The sequence below is a fragment of the Euprymna scolopes genome, chromosome 26 (genome assembly GCF_053919585.1).
Source record: "Euprymna scolopes isolate OS-2025 chromosome 26, ASM5391958v1, whole genome shotgun sequence".
Classification (NCBI taxonomy): Eukaryota; Metazoa; Mollusca; class Cephalopoda; order Sepiida; family Sepiolidae; genus Euprymna; species Euprymna scolopes.
Window position 1 is genome coordinate 106,270,579 of NC_136507.1, and position 23,135 is coordinate 106,293,713.

Below are 23,135 nucleotides of genomic sequence, written 5' to 3' on the forward strand. Positions count from 1 at the left end.
GCCCATCCACCCTCGAGAGAAGAATAGATCGCGTTAGTTTCTCAACCTGATATTTTACCTCACAGTACATGCAGCGCCTTGCCTTCCCAAATGATCACCCCTCTGATATTGACCAGACTCAATGTTGCTTAACTTCGGTGATCTAGTGAGAACCGGTGTGTCAAGGTGATTTTACCATACCTGTCTTCATAGATTTTCAACTTTTTGAGTTAGAAAAATATAAGAGCTTTTATTTTTTAAATGACCCTTGTATGACAAAGGGTGCTGCAGACACTCATACAGAGCTATCGTCCATCGCTGGCAAAAGTGCATTGAGAATGGTGGTGACTATGTAGACAAATAAATTCTGACACACAAAACTTTGCTCCTTTTAATTGTACCACTCCTAAGAAAGCAACCTCTATTATGGATGTGCATAAGAAGCAGAGATGTCATTGAATTCCTGGTAAAAATGCATTGAAATTGGTGGTGACTATGAAGGAAAATAAATTCTGGAGCACAAATGGTCGCTCGTTTAATGGTACCAATCCCGTCTTTGAAGCTCTTTAACTTTTTGAGTTTAAAAAAAATAGGAGGCTTTACATTTGGAACGACGCTAATATAAAGTAAAAATCGTTATAATAGTAATAAATGTCGTTAGTATTTGTGTTGATTTTAATTTACTTCTTGAATCACGAACCAAATTTACTTCTATAAAATAACAAAGATAACATCTTATCACAAAATCAATGAGAGTGAAAACATTTGGTTTCTTATTGGATCTTTTACTAAAATATCAACCGGAAATCGGGAAGTGCTCGATGAACAAACTGATAACGTGATAGTGGCATATATTAAGTGAAGAAGAAAGAAATCAACCACAAATCCAGACGACGGCGCCATTTCACTCCAGCCATGTTGTCTTGGTTAGAGCCAGTTGTGTTGTTTTTGCTGTTGGCTGCCCAATATGTGGTTAGGGCCACCAACGACCCTTTGAATTTCGGTAATATTGTTGTTCCGGATGAAACTGGCAGTGATGTTGTGGATGCAGTGGTCAGCATCATTAGCAAAAATGGCATCTTTCTGGATCATCAATTCTTCCTTCGACATCTAGCCATGGTAGAATCCGCGAATGGCAAGGATATTAAGAATCAAACTTCAAATAAATTCCAAGGTGGAATATGGAAGGTGAGTGCTTAATTGTGCACAAGACATAAATAACATGTATTTTTTTTACTCAATGCCGGTACTAGGGTCTAACATCAAGTGATACTCTCAGACTTCTTTCTTTTTTTTCTTTTTTTTTTTTTAAAATATACAAAAATCAGAGAATTATTAAATTTTCATGACATTTTCAATATTTCTACATCAAGCCTATCTCTGCTCTATCGTTATTTTCATGGAAAGTGCTTGACTGAACTCTAATCTATCGTTCCCTCTTGTCAAACTTTCACAAAAAAACACTCGATTAGCTGCAACCACTATATGCGATTTCCCCCACTCTCTAACTGTGCCTAATTCACGAACAGAGCTTTCTTTCCCAGAGCTTCTTTCCTTTCAGAACTGCTCGCTTGTGAAACCCTGTTCTGCTGGCCTGCTTCCCGGTTGAATATGATAGGATAACCTTCAAATCCAATGTAAACAAATTCTTGTTGAGCCGTCCCCATAAATAATCAAATTCTACCAAATTTACACCATTAACGATTACTAAACTACCATCTTACATTCATTAACCCTTATCCTTGAGTGGCATTCGGGCCTTGATAAGTGGTAACTCTCTAGTAGAAAAAAATTAAAACAGTAGATATATATATGTGTTTGTCTGTAAATATTTAATTGATAAACTCTTAAACTACTAGTCACATAACAGAGAAATTAATAGGAAATTGTAATCATACACCAATGACGGTTTATAATGAGTAAAATTGTTTGTTTGTATGAATCACACAAAAACATATTACTGGCAAGTTGAAATGCAAATTGTTTATTGCCGACATATTTTTAATTCTTTCTGCGCATGCCCAAATTCGATTCACTTCTTCAAATCGTTTAATATTAAATCTTTCTTACCTATCTCTCGATAGCTACATTGGTAGGAGACGTGGCTGTAACACTAAATGTTTTTTACTTGGGGGGGTCACCACTTATCAAGGCCTGAAGGCCACTTGAGGATAAGGGTTAATGAATGTAATGTGATAGTGACGTAATCTTTAATGATGGAGATTGGCTGAAATTTGATTATTTGTGAGGACGACTTAGCAGGAACTTGTTTACATGAAATTTGAAGGTAAACATGTTTTATTTAGCCGTGAAGCATGCCAGCGGAACAGTGTTCCAAAGGTGGGCAGTACTAGGTTGAATAAATTTCATAGAGAATTGTCACTTTAATAATAAATATGAAATCTGTACAAATTAAAATATATTTAAGCAATTTTACAGCCCGACAAGGTTAAGCACCTCCGCTAGTATTTAATAAATTATGTTAAAAAGAACAAGATGTACAGACCTGGCATTGCATAAGATCCATTGAAACCATTTTAGTTTTTAATTTTTATTTGTTTACACATTTTAAAACTTCAGGTAGGCAACTCCTATCATGTGTTTCAATTTAAATTTGCTGATTTTATGTTTAGGCGATTATTTAAATTTCACATTAGCAGTTGTCTGAGCTGGACTAAGTAATTTGAAGAATAAACTGTAACTAAGTATGTTATTATATTGCCAATAATATGGTAAAATGATAACAAATGAAAATTTGTAAGTCAGAAGTAAAGTTTCATTTGTCAGCTTAAATGCTATTTAGATCCGACTTTGGAAATCCGATTAGATAACTTTATATGTTAGAAAATAAGTTTTCAAATTTAATATCAATATGATTTTCAAAAGAGTAGATATTTAATGGAATTTAAGTTCAAGTTACATTAATACTCATGCATACACACACACAAATCCAATATATAAAAGGCTATATGTCCGTCTGTCTCCAAATTTTCTAACTCTATCTCCCCCAAAACTAAAAGTGGCAGAGCGGCGCTAGAGGCTTCAAATGATTGGATTTTTTACAGACAATTCTTTTATGGGTCTTTAGCCAGTTAAAATCGTTTTTAAGGAATCAGAAATGGGTCAAAATTGAAAAAATCGTTGCACATTCATATTAGTTTATTTTTAATTTTTAATCAGTTCATATGCGTGTTACATTGATACAGTGGTAACGTCACCAGCTTAGAATGCTACAGTTTTGCTTTCAATTCTAGCTGATGGCACCCAAATATTTATTTTTTTACTTGTGAAATCACGACTCTATAATAATATATACGAAATCTGGACAAATTAAAATATCATATTTAAGCGTATTTTATGACCGGGCAAAGGCGGATGCCCCCCCCCCCGCTAGTGATTGTCAATTATTGTTATTGTTAAAAGCGATTCTATATCATTTTTTTTTCGACAAAACCCCTATATCTACTATTATATAAAAGTATCTTATATAACTTAGCGTTAGAACATTCGACTACAAATCGAATGATCCATCTGTTCAAGCCTGGCTGTACCTCACCATTTTATTTTAATTTTTTCTTACTAATGAATTCAATTTACGATAAAAGAAGAGACACCATTTAAAATCGCTGCAAGTCATTTCTTCGTTTGCATATTTTAAAACAAAACAGTAATTATGTGACTTTTCCAAGGCATTCATTGTCAAGCCCAAATATCAGCTGATGTGATATTGTAAACAAACACAGACGGAATTTGATGAACGAAATTTTCATTTTTTATTTATTTATTTATTTATTTATTTTTTATTTTTTGCAAATTAGTCATCCAGACAAATTATTCCTCGTAATATATAAAAATCAATAGAGGTTTTATTTTATAACAACACATACGCAATCTGCATAAATTAAAATATCATATTTAAGCATATTGTATAACCGGGCAATGCTGGGTTGCCAGCTAGTTTTAAATATAACTGGATAAATATTAGGTTTTTGAATTTTCGAAATGAAGATTTATAATCTATATATTAGTATCGTAGTATCTTTAACATACGTACATACATGTGTCACGGTTTCCAGATGATAAATTATTCGATCGGGAGATCCTATTTATTAAAAACAAGGATAAATGATAACAGTAAATTAGTAAATACATACAATAATTTAATGTTCGTTGTATGTTATCACTTTCTATCCGTTTTAATAAATAGGATCTCCCGATCACCAAAAATGCAATAAAAAAAAAAAAAAAAAAAAATGATGTCGCTTTTGGGCAGTATGGGAAACTAAAGTATACCTTCTGCATAAATTAAAATATCATATTTAAGCATATTGTATAACCGGGCAATGCTGGGTTGCCAGCTAGTTTTAAATATAACTGGATAAATATTAGGTTTTTGAATTTTCGAAATGAAGATTTATAATCTATATATTAGTATCGTAGTATCTTTAACATACGTACATACATGTGTCACGGTTTCCAGATGATAAATTATTCGATCGGGAGATCCTATTTATTAAAAACAAGGATAAATGATAACAGTAAATTAGTAAATACATACAATAATTTAATGTTCGTTGTATGTTATCACTTTCTATCCGTTTTAATAAATAGGATCTCCCGATCACCAAAAATGCAATAAAAAAAAAAAAAAAAAAAAAATGATGTCGCTTTTGGGCAGTATGGGAAACTAAAGTATACCTTCTTGGTCTTCTGGCTATTTCCACAGGTCCAGCTAGTTTGTATTATTTGAATTATTCGAACTATTGTTCTCATCTTGAGTGTTATTTGTGCAATGGATTTGCAAGGACCCGTGGCATAGCAGTTAAAGTATTAAGTAATATTCAGTTGTAAGCCACACTCTTCTGGAGGTTGAAGGTTCAATCCTGAGTGCGGACAATATAAAGAATATAATTGCGAATTGCTTAAAACTTCGACAAGGTTGTGGCTGACAGAACGAGACACTGGCGTAGCTAGGGGGGGGGGTCGCCCCTGGCGGCACACCTGAGGGGGCGGCATTTTGAGAGGGTAAAAATAGAAAGTAGAAAAAATAAATAAAAATAAACAAAACTTAACAAAAAATATGAAATTTTATACCAAAAAGGTTGTAAAAAATCGGAATTTTGGGGGTGGAATCAGAAAAAATGTGTCCCTATTTTCTGAGCGTCAGGGGGGGGCGGCATGGGGGCGGCATTTTTAGATGGTAAAAGGGGAAAATCGAAAAAAATGCTAACAAATTCATACTTAAAGGGGAACTTTCATATAAATTTTTATCGAATAGGTGCGAAAAGAAAGTTGGATATTTGGGTGTATATACACCGACATCAAAGAGGAAATAACATTAGATGCGAAAGTTTGAATTCATTAATTTTATTACTGTCCAATTCATGAGACTAAGACTTTGAAAGTATCAAACGTTTGTTTTTGTAGCATACTTTTTATAACTCCTTGTAAACTTTACAATTGCTAGCTGGAGGATCGGACAAAATCACCCCGGGCAACCCCCACCATCTACTTAAAACAAAAGGAAAACAGATAAAATCTCAAATGAATAAAAAATATTAAAAATCAGTTTTCATATTTTAATTTTAATTTAATTGAATTTAGGAAAATTAGATACCGTAGAACTAATTTTCGCAAGGTATGAAAATTAAGCAACTACAAAATAAATGTTAACTTAATAATAATAATGGACCAGTTTTCCTACCTAGCAAAAATGGACGAATTTTCCATGGACGAATTTTCCGGGCACCTAAATGCCCGGGGGGGGGGATTTTACTACCGCCCCGGGCGGCAAAAGGTCTAGCTACGCCACTGGAACGAGAGCATGCTACTCCCATGAATTAAATGAAGGGTTCCGTTTGAAATTCCCTGCAAATTCCCGAGTTCTACAGAAAGATTCCTGAATTCAACCTGATACACCTGAAGAAGATCGGAGGTGACGTTAGCCGAAACGTGCTAATAACACTGAAGATGGGAACAGTTTAATAAGAATAATTTGAATAATATGAATCAGAAGACAAAACTAAAACGAAGGAGCCCTCAAAAACGCTTCCAAAACCATCCCATCCAGAGTTTCTCTCAAAAGGCTTGGACCCATCCCACACCGATCCGTCGTGTGGGAAGGGAGGAAGGGATATAAGTAGCGCTAGTACTGCTTTTACCTACAAGCAAACACTTATTAGGATACTAGCTAAAGTACCCGTTAACACTGGGTTTCTCCAACCTTTTGCTCCGGCATGTCAGTTCAAATGAAAAAAAAAAATTGGTTTTAATTTTTAACTTTTATATTTTACTTTAAATCACAGTAAAATAATTGAAAAAAATAAATAAATAAACAAGAGCATTATTCAAGTTTATAATTTTTTTTTTTATTGAAATCGCTCCAGACAAGACATGAAGCCATCTAATGTAAGGAGCTGGAAACATAATAATACTGCAAGGTCAATGATAAATTTTGATACATAGATTCAGATCTCCCATAATAGCAATTTTTTTTTCTCTTTGTCAGAAACATGTAAGATGAATGTAGTTGTTAAAGGAAAGAAGTTTACTCTTAATAGCAGTAAATGATACGATTCACTTATGGCCTCGTTCTATTACAGATTGAATGTTGTTTTCTAGATTTTCTACCAGTGACGTGCGGAGAACTTTTTCAGGGTAAGTGCTCAAGTGAAAAAAAAAAAAAACGGCAAAAATATAGTAATGAACACTGTCTCAGTAGGGTACAGGCCTATAATAAATTCCTCTGAAAAGGGCACTTTTAAAACAAAAGTAAAAGGAGCAGGTGCTTGGGTGCTGCTAGCACCCCATCCCTGCACGTCCCTGGTTTCTGCCATTGTCTTGGATATGTGTAGGTTCGTTTTCCTTGATGTCTATTATATTTTTATTTTCTTCTTTTCTTACATGTGTGTCTTAGAAGTGCGTTCAGTGTGCCAACTCCCAGAAAATAGAAACTAACGGAAACGTTCTCTTTCATAATAGGTGGATAATGAAAAATTTGAGTCAACAAAATCAATTCAGACTTTGTTGATGTCAACTAAAAAGCAAATAAGCAAAACACTGAATATCAACTGGGAAAACGTCAGATGGTCGGATCTGAGAAAACCTCTTTATTCTGGACTGGCTGCTGCACTTTATGTCTTGTTAAAGATTGGCAAAAGAGAAATACCTTCAGGGATTCCGGAACAAGCTGCTTTATGGAAGGCTATTTATAGACCAGATGCTGAGACCTCGATCTTCTTGCAAAATGTCAACAAATTAGGTAAGAAGTTTTGTTTTTAATGTTTTTATTTATAATTAAACTAATGTCTTCATTCTGCTGGCTTTTTTTTTAAAAGAATATTTCAGCAGGTCAGCCTCAGACAATAACTCATACACCTTTCTTTGCATTGTACAAAAGAAAAATGCTAATTTGTTTTAATCATGAAAAATAAGAGAATTATCCAATTTTAATAAAATGTTCAACTTTTATTCAATAATTTGACATTTAATATAAATTTTCACATTTAACATCATAAGCATTTATTCTGGCCAAAGCCAAGAATAAATGTTTTTTTGTCTAAAAGTTAAGAAATATCATTCTCACTATATGAAGAAGTTGGAATAAGAACTTAGCTCCTACCTGGTTCATCCGATAAAGCAGACAATTGTGCATTTCAGCTCTTTTTAGGTGCATATCTTCTCAAGACTTAGCAACTTAGGTTGTATATTCTGATAGCAGTCGCAGAGACTCTCAGAAAAATACAACATGAAATAAATTTACATTTACTTAGAAAATTATTATTATTCATTAGAAGTTTTCAAACAAGCCATTATCAAAGATTTCTCTTTATCAACTGTAACACCAAAGAGGGGCCACATCAGATCAGTAGGGTCGATGTGACGTTTTTGTTAAAGGTGATAATCAATCCCGGGCGAACACCGGTTACAAAAAAAAAAGATAATAATAATTTTTTTTGTTAATATTTTTATGTATCAAAATCTTGTTGTTGAGATACCAGACGGTCGGGGGATAGAAGTGGAGGTCGCCTGCTAAACTTCAAAGCAAAAGATCACTTAAAACAATAATAAATGCGTTAGCCAAAATGGACAGAATGATAACTTCAAAAAAAACATACGTTTTGTTTCAAGTCGAGCGATGGTGACAAATTCCGATAGTCATATCCAGCGCAAAAAAAAAAGGGAAATATTTTTTCCCTTTGATTGCTTTGAACTAAAAAAACACACACACACACACGTAATTGTTGGCCTCACAAAATATATTTGTGACAAGATCAAAACAAAAGATAAATAAATTCTTTGGAGTTAAAATTTAACACACGCATTTGTCGGCTTCAAAGAATGTTTTTTTCGAATCAAATATTAACTGATTCAGGTGACTATGATAAAGCCATTTGAAATTTAGATCAAGAGATTTTTCGGTTTTCCATAACATATTTTGTCGGGATGTTGACAGAACAAATAAATTCAAAGGGGAAAGAATATCAAACGGATATTTTTAAATAGATGAAAGCTGGTGATCTATTACAAGCTAAACAATAATATTTCCTCTGATTATCAGCTGATAATATGGAAAAAACCATTATAAAGAAGGCGGGGTCAGACAAGTTGGGGAGGAGTCAATTTGATTTTGGAAATTGGGGGCGGAAAAATAATACCTGCCACAGGCCAAATTGACCAATGAGAAGGAATCAGGTGGATTGTTATCAATCAATTTGATTGGTCGAAGATGAACGTAGGCGTCGTCATTATTCAAGGGTTTTACTATATAAGATCTGTAAAACTCGATTTAATCAGATAGGAGCAGAGTTAGAAGAAGAGAGAAGACAGAGATAAAGGTCTCGGTAGAGGACTCCAGCCACCCAACTTCTCTCTCCCCCCTCGCTGGTCGCCAGAGAGCTCAATTTGCAACTTAATAGAATCCAGAGGACCTAGGAAGAGACCAGCCAGAACACCTTAACGATAATTACAACGGTCCACGACTCCGACCGAGTATTTCAACAACAACAAGCTCATTCACAAATCTAATTGCTTGCTTCCATTTAATCTTCAATTGTACATATATCTGTAGATAATCATTTATGAATTTCCTAAATACATTATATATCAACCAACCTCCGGAGTTTGTTTGTTGATGTGCTGTTGTTCCATGTAATTTTAAATTCTTTTACTTGCCACTTGTGACCCCGTTCCCGTCAACGAACACCCAGTCAACAGGATGACCAACTAGACGATCAAGAAGAACAGGCCTTGAGGACCGTGCAACCGAGAAGAGTCCTCCAACACCTAGACGAGGACTCACTGGGTGACGCGACGTACCAACGGTTGGCAGACCGGGTTGCCCAGTCGATATAATTAATTACCCGGTGACTAGGATAGTCATAATTGGGCATCGCCCAGGGTTAAGATCATAACTGGGCCGCGATCAGAGGTTCAAGGTCGTGTAAGACCACATGTCAAGGTCACACAACAGCCTGTGGTATTCCCTGGAATATGAATGACAACAAGTCTCCCTAGATTTCCAGTACACTCCACCTTTCGATAACCTTTGCAAATTAATCTGCATTATTGAAATAGCTGTCTACTGTTGATTTTTCATTGGTTACACTTATTGGTCTTCACTGGAATTTGGGTAGCAATAAGCCTCCCCAAGCTTCTAGCTCTTTTCGCACTCATCCAGTAGAGGTTTGGCTAGTGCTCTCCTCTCAGTCTTTCTATTCTCCTTGACCGTCCTCGACTATTTGGTGTGATATCGGTTGATTTTTTGGAGTGGAGTGGAGTGTGCGTGTGTGTGTGTGTGTGGGGGGGGGGGAACTTACAATTATTCAATGAAAGTTTTCTTGATTCCACATGGTGTTTCTATGTGTTTTACTTCTGTAACAGTTTCTATATATTCGGCTAGCGCCTGTAGTTCATGTGTGTCAGTCTCTGCATTCAAGGTATTTCTTTAATATTTCAGCCATTTTCATTATTATTATCAATTGTATCTTCTCAATCATCCCTCTGATTCCAATCTCACACATTCTTTTTTCAAAGTTTTTTGGAATTGTTCCAAGTGCTCCTACTATTATTGGTGTTATCTTGACTCTCTTCATCTCCCATATCCCTTTGCGTTCTCTGGCCCACTCTGTGTACTGTTCTGCTTCTCTGCCTCATTGATATTCACTCTGTGGTCTGCTAGAATGGTGAAATTTACAATCTGGCAGGATTTTTTCTTCTTTTTAACTATTATGACATCCGGTCTTCTTGCTTGTATGGGTTTATCTGTTTGTAGGTTCATGTTCAATAGGACTTTTTGATTTTCATTTTCAAGTACTGCTGCTGGTTTGTGCTTGTATTATTTGTCTGAGTGTTCAAGATGCTGTTGTCTACATAATTCTCAGTGTATTGCCTTCCCCACTTGATCGTGTCTATGCTTATATTCTTTTTGAACTAGTTATGTGGATTATTGTTTCGTCTCTTTGTCCACAGAGTCTGTATTTGCTGCTTTCTTGTGCCTTTTCGATCTTTGCTTTGATGTGGTTGGTTTAATTGCGTTGTCTGTTATTAGGTATTCAGTTTCACCATTAAGGTTTCATAGCCACGTCCAAGTGTTTTCGTTAGTCTCATCTTTTGTCATCCTTATGCATCGTCCATACAATTGCTACTCTTCCCATTTTTCTTTCCTCGTCTTATTTCTAGTCTCTCTTGTTCATTTTTTTTAATGTCTTTTACTGCGGTAATTATCCTTTCTGCATTCTGCATAATGTATTTTCCTAATTCTTTATTAATATTATACTTTTTTATTTGCATAAGCATTTATATGTTGCTACACATTCATGAGCATGTTTCAGTCAGCCAGTTACAAGTAACTAGAGACCTCTTCAGGCGATATTGCTTAGAGAGAGAGAGAGAAAGAGAAAGAGAAAGAAAGAGAGAGAAAAAGAAAGAGAGAGAGAGATTATTTGTAACTTATAAAACAATAAGGAGATGAGCCTTATACCTCTATTAGTTTCGAGGTTATTAGATTGAGATTATTTTCTTCTGACATTTAATTTAAATGCTATTATAAATCTAAAAAGAAAATATAATATTAAATTGTATTTGCTCTGTATTAGATATTGAGCTTGAGCATGACAATTTGCAATTGATTCATATAGTTGATCACAAAAGATTTCAGTTTATATGAATTTAATTTTTACTATAAAATTCACCTTTGTTATTAGTATTTGTACAGCATAATCACATTGAAACACCGGTTTTCGCTAGATCACCGAAGGTAAGCAACATTGAGCCTGGTTAGTAGAGAAATGAGTGACCATTTGGGGATTCCAGGTGCGGTATGTGCTGTCTGATTTTCTCAGCATTGTTTCCAGTTGTTCTGGTTTCCTTGCTACTGCATCTTTTACTTTTGATTAATATATTTGTTTTTCTCCCCAAATAGAAAGAATGGAACACGAGGCGCTGATTTTTGGTGCTCATTTTCAGTTAACCTTCTGATAAATTGACAGCAGCCAGAAATAGTCAGAAACTTCAGAAATATATATATATATATATATATATATATGAGTAAAATAAAGTACAAATGATGGATGACGTTATGCTACTGAAAAGGAGAAACCGAAAATTAACAGGGATGAAACGTTGATAACTATTTATTAATTTCCGGTTTTTCTTTCTTGGTAGCATATATATATATATATATATATATATATATATATATATATATATATATATAAGAGAGAGAGACAGACAGACAGAGAGAGAGACAGAGAGAGAGAGAGAGAGAGAGAGAGACAGACAGACAGACAGACAGAGAGAAAGAATGACAGAAACAAGAGTGATAGACACTGTATAAAAAAGAGTGGAAAAGTTAAAAAAACATACATTGGAGGAATGCGAGGGTCATAGACAGATTTTTTTCAAATATAACTCAATCCCAAAAATAAAGAATATTTTAGCATGTAATTTATGTGATTAAGATATATAGTAAAAACGCCTTATAGAAAAAATAACGTTGATTAATTCTCCTTCAGTATAATAATAAATTCTTAATTGTTTTAACAAAATTTTCCAGCTAATGTCCTCAAATTTCATGTAGTAACTTATGGCCGCAGCAGGTGAACGTCCGGGCGTGGCTGCGTACACAAAGGAACACTTATAGATTCTTTTGTTATTCATAAATGAGTGAAAGTGATTTCCATTAACTATGTAAATATTTTCATTATTTTCCTCGTATGATTTATGTCAGTAATGGTTGAAATGTTATCTGTAATTGCAAGTGAAACTAAAGTCAAATCAAAGCTAATTTACCAAATGATTATCTATCTTTAAGGTTAAACCCTCCTAGACAAACACAAATAAATCTTTGTGAAAGTATAAATGGAAATAATAGCAAAATTAAGGCAAGGAAATATTATATCAAGTTTACAACAAAGTTCTTGTTGGTTTTGAACTTTTAAATTCAGATGAACAAATCTCAGTTCAACAAAAATTTATTGATCAAAATAAACACCACAAGAATCAACATAACTTTTGCCAACGCAAAACAAGTGTATTTATGACAGTAACGTAAAAATCTTGCGTTCTGGTGGCGATGAAGTCGCTGAAGGAGTTTTTGATATCACTTAGTTTTTGAAGCATTTCTAATGCAGAAAGTTGTCAAGATGCTTGAAAAAATGGTAGTCAGTAGGTGAGAGGTATTGAGAGTATGGTGGATGAAGCAGAGTTTTGTAGCACCCAATTCGTTCAACTTTTGCAGAATCGATTTAGCAACGTGCGGTCGGACATTGTCGTGGAAGAGAATTGGGCCTTTTCTGTTGACTAATGCTGGGTGCTGTTGTAGAAGTTTCTGATGCATTTCATCCATTTGTTGACAGTATTTCTTCGCCGTAATGGTTTCGCCTGCATTTAAAAATTGTAATGGATGAGACCGGTTGCAGATCTGTAAGCAGTCAGCTTAACTTTCTTTTTGTGACTTCGGGAAGTGTTATGGAACTTTGTCAGCGTCTAGCCACTGAGCTGAGTGTCGCCAGTTGTCGTAAAGAACCCATTTTTCATCGCAAGTCACAGCCTGGTCAAAAAACAGGTCTTTCTTGTTGCATAAAAGAAAGGAAAATGACAGTGTTTCTTTTAGTTGTTCAATTTGTGAGGCATCATTTATCAAGTTTTTATGTCTTTTCAATCTCTCTCAAGTGGTTGGAAATCGTTGTATACATTACACCTAATTCAGAAGCAAGTTCTCAAAAGTTGTGCGTGAATTGGCTTCAACTGGTCATTGCCAATATCTGATGGCCGACCACTATGCTCATCATCTTCAAAACTCGTCGCCATCACAAAATTTCTTTAACCCCCATTGTGCTGTGCGTTCAGTAGTGGTTCCTAGGTCAAACGCTTCATTGATATCGCAAGCTGTTTCAGCAGTTTTTCGGCCTAGCTTGAATTGAAATAAGAAAATTTAGTGAATTTGCTTTCTTTCCATCGTGTATTCAACGTTCTAAAAACAAAACAAACACAATTGTTTTAAAACTATTGTAATCTAAGCGATTAGATAGAGCGAAAACTGCCCCTTTAAAATGCTATATAAAGTAAAGGTTTTATAACGAAAACTTATTTGAACAATGTTGTCTAGCATTTATAATTTTTTCCTTATTTGTACTAGACCCGTTTTTTTTTGTTTTTTTTTTTACACAGTGATCACCACTTATCAAGGCCCGGAAGCCACTCAGGGATAAGGGTTATTGCAAGTACATTACATTAGTGTGGAGATTTGATGAAGTGTTTAATTAAGGGGGCGGTTCATTAGGAATTTGTTAACATTGGACTTGAAGACATCCAAATTGTAGTCCGGAGGGAAGCAGGCAGACGGAACAGAGTTCCACAGGCGTGCAGTTCTAAGAAAGAAGCTTTGTTCATGGAATCCGCGTTTTGATTTAGGCACAGATATAGAGTGGGGGAAATTTTTCACAGTGGATTCAGCTAGACGGGTGTTTTTCGTGAAGGATTGGCGAGGGGGGATCAGAGATTGGAGTTCAGACGAGCATCTGCCATGGAAATAATGATAAAACAAGGATAGGCTCGCAACGTCTCTTCTGTGGGAGAGAGGTTGCAGGGTAGAGAAAAGGGCATCCCCGACTAAGCCAAGAAGTCTATTTTTAGCGGACGAATCGATGGAATGCACGCTGTCTTTGTACAATGGTAGTTGAAATGAACCGTTAGGGAGAGTAAGGCTTGCTCTAGTACTTCCGTGTGGAAACGTGCTTTAATGCTTGCTTTTAATCATTCAGATGTCTCATCGGCACATTTTCAGCAGAAAGATAAAAGGTATTAACCCATGGGGCATCTGTGATGTGTGATCTCTTGTTGGCAATTATGTCATTAAGCATAAAACTAAAATACAAAATTTCCAAATGATGTACGGACATAAAAAAAAGTGCTATAGAAATGATTGTAGTTTTTTTACATATTTTTAGATTGTCTCCCTTGCAAGTCGCTCTTCACTAATAAAAATGCTACAATTGTAACGGATCTCAGAAAAATCTTTCACATTATTGTTTACTAGATAGACAAGATATATACAGCATTCATGGTGTTTTTTTTTGTTTTTTTTTCAAATGCTTTTTATAAAGTACTGACAATCAACGACGGTGTTGCACGGAAATGTATGAAAACCCTTATCATTTTTATTTTATTAATTTTATTCTTATCTTTAAAATTTTATTAATTTTATTTTTATTTTTAAAATTTTATTAATTTTATTTTATTTTAAAAATTTTGTCATTTTTGATTTTCAAGCTAGTTAGATTCACCGACTCATAATTGGTTCTCAATTTGATTATTTACTACTGCTGATGATAACAACAACAACAACAACAATAATGATGATAATAATAATTTAATTTTTTGTGCCTAAATTAAAAGTGGAACAAATTTACTCTTTATTTTGATTATTATCAGTTATTATTGCGATTAAGTTTCCACTCTTCACTCATTAAAATTAAATTCCCATACATTATTATTCTTTCTCTTCTTTTCCTTTCTTTTTTATTACTATCAGCTATTATTAAGATCAAGCCTCTCATTCTTTGTGCATATAAATTAAATTTGCATACATTGAAGGGAGCCGAATACATACATGTTTATTTTTATGGTAAAGATAATGTAAAATGTTGTGGTCACTGTTTATGGATGCCCAGTACGAACACCGATACGATGATAATATTAAAAAAACAAAACAATTAACACAAAATGACTGGAACCATTGAACTGCTCATCAAATTTTATCCCCCCAAAAGTTGTATTTGATCTTGGTACAGGGCTTTATTTTCAATTACATCTCAGGATAACGAGACAGTCAGAAAAAAACAAAAACACCACATACGAGGAACATTCCACAAGTAATGCCTCCTATTTTTATTCCGTCTGATTGGATCAGAGGGGATTGCAAATCGTATTGTTATGATGACTGAATTTATGTATTTATGACTTGAAAATTTCATCTCTCTGTTGTTGATATTGACGGTGTGAAACCCTTATCCTCGAGTGGCCTCCTGGCCTTGATAAGTATTGATGCCTATGTAAAAAAAAAGCAAACAAAACACCCTGTCATGGACGTGTGTCAGAAGCAGAGATACATCATTGGATTCCCTCATACAGAAACAACTGAGCAGCGCCTGTTGAACGTTTGCAAAGCTGATGCAGTTAATGTCAGCACAGTTAGGAGATGGTTTCGTCGATTTGAGAGTGGCGACAGAAATGTGAGTGACGAAGCACATTCTGGAATGTTACAACGAAGGCATCAAAAGGAGCTGGCAAAAGTGGTTCACAGAGGATGGTGATTATTTAGAAGATTAAATTCTGGAACACAAAAGGTTGCTCGTTTTAATAGTACCACTTCCGTCTTTGTAGCACTTCAACGCTTTAGTTTTTGAATAATAAAAAAATAGGAGGCTTTACTTTTGAAACGACCCCCGTGATATATATTCTGTTTTCTTTTTCTACTTGCAGGTAAACTGACGAATCTTTGTACGGAAAAGGCAGTGATGGAAAAAAGGGTATTTCCTCATCCATGGGATAGAAAGAAGTACATAACATGCAATGCAGTCAAGATGTATTCTATACAAAACTGTCTAGCGGGGAAACATTTCAACGATACCCAACACGTATGCATACAGTCTAACTGTGAAATACCCGTTTGGGTTAACCAGAAGGAAAATGTTCCCCTGGATAAAAGTTATCCCAATCCTTGTTCACCTGATGCTAACCGCTTTTGCGACTTTATATTTGTGTCACATATATTTGATCAAACAAAATTCATCCAATGTGATAAAATGGGACGTGCCATTGTGAAAACATGCCCGATAGATTGGCTATGGGACAATCAGATCAATACCTGCGTTTACAAACATAAAAACCGTACAACAATGCAAAACTGTGTCCTGCCAAATTGGGATAACCCAAACGAAGCAGGTGTACCGTTACCAGGGTTCTACAAAAACCCATGTAAATTCGATAATAACAGACATTGCGAATATATTTATGTAGCAAATTTGATGGATGTACATAAGTTTATCAGGTGTGATAAGTTAGGTCGTGCTTTCATAAAAACATGTCCAACGTATTCTAACTGGAACACTGTAATAAACCAATGTGTATCTGTTGCCATAACAACTCAAAGACCACAATGTCCGATACCAGGTTGGGATAATTTAAACGAGGTGGGTACTTCTTTGCCAGATTTTTATCCAAATCCCTGCACTGCTGATCACACAAGAGCTTGTGAATACATATATATGAAATATTTGATTGATAATCATAAATTCATAAAGTGCAGTAGATCAGGACTTGCTTTAATAAAAAGTTGTCCAACTTCCTCGAATTGGAACTCTGCATTAAATCAATGTGGACCTGTCGCCATAGTAACAACCCAAAGACCTCAATGTCCTATACCAGCTTGGGATAATTTGAATGAGGTTGGAACTCCCTTGCCATCTTATTACCAAAATCCTTGCACCGTTGATCCAACAAGACTTTGTAAATATAGATATAAAGCATACTTGATCGACAGTCATAAATTTATACGGTGCAATCAATTAGGACAGGCTTTAGTAAAAAGCTGTCCTACCTCGTCAAACTGGAATGTTGTGTTAAACCAATGTGGAGTTGCTGCCATTACCACGCCAAAACCACAATGTTCACATCCAAGTTGGGATAATATAAACGATATTGGTACTTCCTTGCCTGCTTATTATAAAAATCCTTGCTATGTTGATCAAATCAGAGCCTGCGATTATATATATAAAACGTATCTAATTGACAATCATAAATTTATCAGGTGCAATAGATTAGGGCATGCTTTAGTAAAAAGTTGTCCAACCTCGTTTGACTGGAATTCTGCATTAAATCAATGCAGCCCTATTGTCATAATAACAACCCCGAAACCACAATGTCCACGTCCAGGTTGGGATAATCTTAATGAGGTTGGAACTTCTTTACCAACTTTTTATGTAAATCCGTGTACTGCTGACCAGGCAAGACATTGTGAATTTATATATGTGAAATATTTACTTGACCATCGTAAATTTATAAGGTGTGATAGGTTCGGACATGCTTTGGTGAAAAGTTGTCCAGTTACATCAAGTTGGGACATTAGATTAAATCAATGCGAACCTGGTGTCATAATAACAACGCAAAGACCACAATGTCCAATTCCAGTTTGGGATAATTTCAATGAAGTTGGTACTGAATTACCAAAATATTATATGAATCCATGTAAAGTTGATCAAACAAGAAATTGTGAATTTGTATATAAAACACTTCTACTTGACAATCATAAATTCATAAGATGTGACAGATCTGGAAAAGCTTTAATAAAAAGTTGTCCCACTTCGTTTAACTGGAACTCTGAATTGAACCAATGCGAATTTTTTGCCATAATAACAACCCCCAAACCACAATGTCTGATACCAGTTTGGGATAATATAAATGATGTTGGGGCCTCTTTGCCAGATTTTTATGTTAATCCATGCACTGCTGATCCAACAAGAAATTGTGAATATATATATATGCAATATTTAATTGACAATCATAAATTCATCAGATGCGATAGATCAGGAAAGGCTTTAATAAAAAGCTGTCCAACCTCGTCCAACTGGAATTCTGAATTGAACCAATGTGGACCTGTTGCCATAATAACAACACCGAAACCGCAATGTCCTATTCCAGTTTGGGACAATTTAAATGAAGTTGGAACTGCCTTACCCAACTATTATCCAAACCCCTGCAGCGCTGATCAAGCAAGAACTTGTCAATATATATATATGAAATATTTGATCGACAATCATAAATTCATAAAGTGTGATAAATCCGGACAGGCTTTAGTGAAAAGCTGTCCTATCTCTTCAAATTGGAACTCTGCATCAAATCAATGTGGAGCTGTTGCTGTAATAACAACCCAAAGACCTCAATGTCCCATACCAGTTTGGGATAACCAAAATGAAGTTGGAGCCTCTTTACCCAACTATTATCCAAACCCGTGTACTGCAGATCAAACAAGAACTTGTGAATATATATATATGAAATATTTAATCGACAATCATAAATTCATAAAGTGCAATAGATTAGGGCAAGCTTTAGTGAAAAGCTGTCCAAACTCGTCCAACTGGAATTCTGAATCAAACCAATGTGGACCTGTTGCCATAATTACAACAGCAAGACCAGTTGTTACAACACCAAGACCACAATGTCCTATTCCAGTTTGGGACAATTTAAATGAAGTTGGAACCGCCTTACCCAACTATTATCCAAACCCGTGTACCGCAGATCAGACAAGAACTTGTCAATATATATATATGAAATATTTAATCAACAATCATAAATTCATAAAGTGTGACAGATTAGGGCAAGCTTTAGTGAAAAGCTGTCCTGTCTCTACGAATTGGAATTCTGCATTAAATCAATGTGGAGCTGTTGCCATAATAACAACTCCAAGACCTCAATGCCCAATTCCTGATTGGGATCGTCTAAATGAAGTTGGTACTACACTGCCAAATTATTATCCCAATCCTTGCAGTAAAGATTTTTCAAGGCAGTGTCAGTTTATTTATCTGGATTTTACCATGAATGATCAGAAGTTCATAAAATGTGATCGCAGTGGAAAAGCCATCGTCAAAACTTGTCCATCTTCCCGTATATGGAATTCTACAAATAAGCAATGTGACTAGAAATCAACCATTTTATTGTAGTTTTTTATTATCGTATTTTTTTTAATTCACATGTAGTCATTTTATTGTAGTTTTTTATCGTCATATTTTTTTAATTCACATGTAGTCATTTTATTGTAGTTTTTTATCGTCATATTTTTTTAATTCACATGTAGTCATTTTATTGTAGTTTTTTATCGTCATATTTTTTTAATTCACATGTAGTCATTTTATTGTAGTTTTTTATCGTCATATTTTTTTAATTCACATGTAGTCATTTTATTGTAGTTTTTTATCGTCATATTTTTTTAATTCACATGTAGTCATTTTATTGTAGTTTTTTTTTAAAACCATTTTCACCTCCCTAAAAAAAAACACAGTGCCACTTTGATGTAGAGGGCTACTATCAGGCACATAAGTTGCAGGGATACTATGTAGGGAGTTGAGCAGCAAGATGTCTGTTTACATTACACTTGAACTTCTGCATGTCAGTACAGTCGGGGAAGCAGAATCCAGGAAGGGAGTTCCAAAGTCTAACAGTTTTGGGGAAGAAATTATTGGAGTAGAAGGCTTTCTTACATCTAGGGATCTTTACTGTGTAGGGGTGGGATTTTTCTGCTTGTTGAGTTTTTTGGGAGTATTTACGTCGAGGGGGTACAAGTGCTTGTTGTTCGTTAGAGCATTTACCATTAAAATACTTGTAGAAAAGGCAGAGGGATGCAACATTTCGTTGATGGGACAGAGGCTGAAGCCTAGTTGACAGTTCAGGACCTATCAGGTTGGGGACTCTCTTTTGGACCTTGTCTAGGAGCGAGAGACTAGTAGCAGATGCACCACCAATACTCCATACATGGGCGAATGGTGACCTTATAGATGTACAAGATACTTTCGAGTGTTAGTAGCTTTCTAGCACGGTAGAGAGAACCTACCTTCTTCGCAGCGGTCCTGGCAATGTTCTCAATGTAATTGTTCCAACTCATGTTTCCTGTGAATGTTAGGCCGAGGAGTTTAAAAGATGTACTTTCAGATAAAGAGTCTTTGGCCATTGCTATTGGTCGTAGAGAAGGTTTCTTGTAATTATTGAAGGAAACAAGTTTAGTCTTAGCAGCATTGAATGTGAAGCCGACACACTAAGCAGGGTTCGCTCGCTGACAGACGCGAAAATTTTGAAAATGGGCAAACAATATAAGCTAAGTTAATTTAACAAATCGTAATATTACCAAAATGGCAACTGCTTTTTTTTTTTTTTTTTTTTTTCTAAATTTTGACTAATGTATTTTAACTATATGCGCATATATTGTCTTTAACTCTTTGCTTCCATGCGAGTCGTTTCTTATTACTTTATTTTTTATTTATTTATGTGACCATCCATTTTTGTGCCCATTCCACTACAGACTGGAGGTCTTCTTCTAGTGTTTCTGCCATTTCCCTAGATATATCTTCATTTGTTTTCCCTCGTGCTCGTGGTGGCATTAGCAAATATACCCATCTCCGAGACAATTTTATCAGGGATGTCATTTATGAACATTAAGAATAATAAAGCTCCAAGGATCGACCTCTAAGGTACTCCCTCATTTATATCATATTCTTTAGATGTGTGATCATCGGGGACAACCTGGATTCTTCTTTTCTTTAAGAAGGATTTAATCATGTTAAGTATTCGTCCAGTTCCTGACCTAAAATGCACCAAACATTAAATACTACTGTTTTTCCCTTCCCTTTGCAAAACTCAATCATGTTCTGCAAATTCAAAAACAAAAACAACAATTTTCCTCTACAAAACCAAACCCAACCCAACCAAACCAAACACGATGAATAAATATTTGAAGATATAAAGAACTTGAAGAATAAAACTGTTACCAAAATGACTGGATTCAGCTTCCATCACACAAAAAGGGTTAATATGCTGTGAAACAACCACACCATTTCTACATTTGTGTAATTTTATAATTGTATCTATTCACAGACGTCCGTAAATATTTTATGCAGTTCATGTAATTATTAAATGAATAAATATTAAATTAAAAAATAAATGACTTTACCGTTTCTTTTTTTGCTCATCAGAAGAGTCCATTATATTTCTTGGAAGAGTCCATCCGGAGTTTTTTTCCCTCAGTCCTCTTGGTCATTGTTAAGATAGCTGAGGTATGACTTTGGCCCTGTGCAGTTCTAGAAGGTCCAGCCTCTCAGGACTTTTTTTCCCCTTTAAGAAGGAGTTAGTTTATTGCTAATCGCTTGGGGCGACCCTACCAGAAAATACCGATGTTGCTGTCATGGTATGTTTTGCAGACTTCTTTTTCTCTTCGGTCCCACATCATTCCAGTCCAGTCTTTTTACACCCCATTTCAAAAGAATCCGTCATCTGTTATGATCTTTAAATAGTTGTTTCATCATCTGAAGAAGGTCAAAGGATAAGTTGGCCGAAATATGGTGAAACAACAACAAACAACAACAACTATGAAGATGAGGATAACAGTCTGCAAAAAAAAACAAACAAAAAAAAAACACAAATTTGAAGTCTCACCTCAAAGTATTCCAAAAAATAAAAATAATTTTTTTTTTTTTAAATATATTATATTTTTTCATTACATCTAAAAAAAAACAATCCAAATTCCAAAACCTAACAGTGACATCATTTGATATGTAAATTAAAATTAGCCTTTTTCTCGATTTTTGTTATTGATAGCTTTCTTTGTATAAAAAACCCCGATATTTGATTTTGGTTTACCAGTTTTTCTTGCATCTCAATGTGGTATGTTGTTAAGAAGAATAAAATATAATTCAATTGGATTCCTTCTGGAAAATATTTTAACCAGTTCAGAATTATATATTATTTTTTTATTGGAATTCATTATTGAGATAAGTATTATTTATATTAATTTATTGCGGACTATTATTCTCATCTTTATTAGTTGTTGTTTCATGACGTTTCAACCAACTATTCCTCTGGCCTTTGTCAGGTGGTAACCGCGACGGATAGGAACTTCGAATCTCCTAACTGCATTCTCAGAGGCCCGTGGCGTAGTTGATAGAGACATTGAATCTCTATGGTTCCAAATGAGCATTATCTGAAGATAGCGGTTTCAATCCTACCCAAAGCCAGCCAGAGGCTTACTTGGCCAAAACGTGGTGAGACGACAACAACTACAGATGGCAGTGATTGCTGAGAATACAGTTAGGAGACTCGAAGTTCCTATCCGTCGCGGTTACCACCTGATGAAGGCCAGAGGAATAGTTGGCCGAAACGTTGTGAAACAACAGCTAAAAAAGATGAGGATAATAGTCCGCAATAAAATAAATTAATATAAATAATACTCATCTCAATAATGAATTCCAATTAAAATAATATATACAATTTGTTTTGTTTCGGCCAACTATTTCTCTGGCCTTCGTCAGGTGGTAACCGCGACGGATAGGAACTTACTTGGCCAAAACATGGTGAGATGACAACAACTATGGATTGCAGCAATTGCTGAGAATGCAGTTAGGAAATTCAAAGTTCCTATCCGTCGCGATTACCACCTGATGAAGGCCAGAGGAATAGTTGGCCGAAACGTCGTGAAACAACAACTAATAAAGATGAGAATAATAGTCCGCAATAAAATAAATTAAGTTCGGAATTAGTTTTACGCTGATCTCATTATAAAAAAGGAATGTAAGTCTGTATTTGTTAATAGTGAGTTACTTTCCTTTGTTAAATAAAGAAAAAAATTGTTAAAAAACTAAAAATGCTATCGAGAAACCCTAGATAGGTATGGTATAGTTAGTAACTACTAAAAATAACTTTTCTCCAGTTTTTACTGTAAAAATTTCATTGGGCATTAGAAAAGCCCGCAAGTAGTAACAGGTTGGATGCCAACATTATAACATCCATAAAAATAAACTCTTAAACTTCATTGCTATGTTCTCAACGAAAATTAAATATGATTCAATATTTATGAAATTATAAATATACTATTCAATACTGATTTATTACAA

The 23,135-nt window shown here is 34.9% G+C and overlaps 1 protein-coding gene across 1 annotated transcript; it reads left to right on the plus strand.

Moving 5' to 3' along the window:
* The first annotated feature begins 894 nt into the window (after window positions 1-894).
* LOC145247853 (uncharacterized) lies at window positions 895-21,190 on the plus strand. Its single transcript, XM_080109475.1, has 3 exons — window positions 895-1,176; window positions 6,961-7,240; window positions 15,964-21,190. Exons 1-3 carry the CDS (start codon window positions 895-897, stop codon window positions 19,176-19,178), a joined length of 3,777 nt encoding a protein of 1,258 aa, XP_079965601.1. The 3' UTR covers window positions 19,179-21,190.
* The last annotated feature ends 1,945 nt before the right edge of the window (window positions 21,191-23,135 follow it).

Excerpts from the sequence above, each read along its gene's own strand:
- LOC145247853 (XM_080109475.1), top strand. The coding sequence starts at position 895 with ATGTTGTCTTGGTTAGAGCCAGTTGTGTTGTTTTTGCTGTTGGCTGCC. Across the intron at positions 1,177-6,960 it reads GAATATGGAAGGTGAGTGCT|GTGGATAATGAAAAATTTGA; the intron begins TAATTGTGCACA and ends CTTTCATAATAG. Across the intron at positions 7,241-15,963 it reads GCAAAATGTCAACAAATTAG|GTAAACTGACGAATCTTTGT; the intron begins GTAAGAAGTTTT and ends TTCTACTTGCAG.